Source organism: Cyprinodon variegatus, unplaced genomic scaffold (genome assembly GCF_000732505.1).
Source record: "Cyprinodon variegatus isolate N-32 unplaced genomic scaffold, C_variegatus-1.0 Scaffold41, whole genome shotgun sequence".
Classification (NCBI taxonomy): Eukaryota; Metazoa; Chordata; class Actinopteri; order Cyprinodontiformes; family Cyprinodontidae; genus Cyprinodon; species Cyprinodon variegatus.
Window position 1 is genome coordinate 1960222 of NW_015150494.1, and position 1578 is coordinate 1961799.

The window sequence follows — 1578 nt, forward strand, 5'->3', positions numbered from 1 at the left end:
CTTCCTGTTAAAAGGGAGTTTTTCCTCTCCACTGTCGCTACAAGCATGCTTAGTGTGAGGGATTGCATTTGAGTCAATGAGTTGACGCAATCAACTGGTTTTCCTTAGATAGAAAACTTTGAATCAATTTGACTGGATGATCTGGTGAACTGTAAAGTGCCTTGAGATGACATGTGTTGAGAATTGGCGCTATAGAAATAAACTGAATTGAATTAAGTATTACAGATTATATGGACACTGCAATGGGAAAGTAGAAAAGGAAAGGAAAAACATGAAATAGGAAAAAAGATGAAAGAAAGAGGAGATAAAAGGGAGACAATGATAACTTTATAGTTCTTGAAATACAGTTTAATACAGGTTAATACATTTGGAAGTAAAATTCAAGGTTTTACAACTGTAGTTTATTTTTATTCTGGACAAATTCTTTAAATACATTCTTTGGATTTTTTTTTTCAAGCACATTCATGATTCAGGAATAGTACATATTATAGATTTATTTTTTGATTAAAATGGCCACTTTTAATTGAATTTCATCTGAACTGAATTGTGTTTATTCTTTTTAAAATGGTTGTTTCAAACTATCTTTTTTTTAAGTCTTGATACCTCAGATCCAGATTAAATCACTTTTAGCTTTTAGTCTATCAATGGGAAATTAAAAACACAATTCTAGCATGTACTTGGATACCTGTTTGTTAAGTGTTTATTGGTGGTGAGTGCGCGTTTCCATGTGCGTAAAACCAAACCTGGAGAGGAGGCGTAGCCTCGTCGGGGCGGTGTTGCGGATCTGTGGTGGATTACAATCGCCGCCCTGAAACAGATACACACCATCGATTCCAGGTAAGAAATACAAATAGTTTTTGTTAAGCTGCTTTGCGAAGCTGCCGCTTTTAACTTCTTTGAATTCAAACTTTTAGATTTTCGCCATTGTTGTCTTGTAGTCTGGTTGACGCAGCGGATCCTATACTAACTTTTCCATTCGCTATCGGAGCCTCAGTCCGCGCAATGGTTGGTCTGCCGTAGGGAGACCCAGCATGGAGGTTTTTGATAAGGATCCAGGGATGTTTTGTTGAAGTTCTGAGCTGGAGAAGAACTGGGAAAGGAAAGTGTAATGAAGGATCGTCTGGCTGAGCTGACTGCTGTAAGTTCTCTAAACCAGGGCTCACAGGCACTGATGGATAAGCTGCATAAAACTGCATTTGTTTCTTCTAAATTCACACAGAATAACAACCAAGCAGAGGAAGATGTTAATTTTACAGAGGACTGCAGGGACGGTTTTATGGAGAACTATTTCAGGAGGGTACGTTTGACTAAAAACTAAAGCACACCTGGATGTGCACGAGGATAACTCCACACACCAATGAGTAATTAATGTAATAATTGATCAATTAAGGTGGAGGAAGTCAGGGGACTTATTGATAAAATATCCTACCAAGTGGAGGAGGTGAAAAAGCTGCACAGCATGATCCTATCTGCACCCAACCCAGATCATAGTAAGTTATCTATCTATCTATCTATCTATCTATCTATCTATCTATCTATCTATCTATCTATCTATCTATCTATCTATCTATCTATCTA

The 1578-nt window shown here is 37.4% G+C and overlaps 1 protein-coding gene across 1 annotated transcript in view; it reads left to right on the forward strand.

The window, feature by feature from the left end:
* The first annotated feature begins 712 nt into the window (after positions 1-712).
* The window catches only part of stx2 (syntaxin 2), an 11369-nt gene continuing 10503 nt past the window's right edge, over positions 713-1578 (forward strand). The window contains exons 1-4 of the mRNA XM_015370037.1: positions 713-837; positions 939-1138; positions 1220-1297; positions 1391-1490. Of these exons, the coding sequence (XP_015225523.1) occupies positions 1109-1138; positions 1220-1297; positions 1391-1490 (208 nt within the window). The 5' untranslated portion in view covers positions 713-837; positions 939-1108. The remainder of the gene's footprint in view (positions 838-938; positions 1139-1219; positions 1298-1390; positions 1491-1578) is intronic.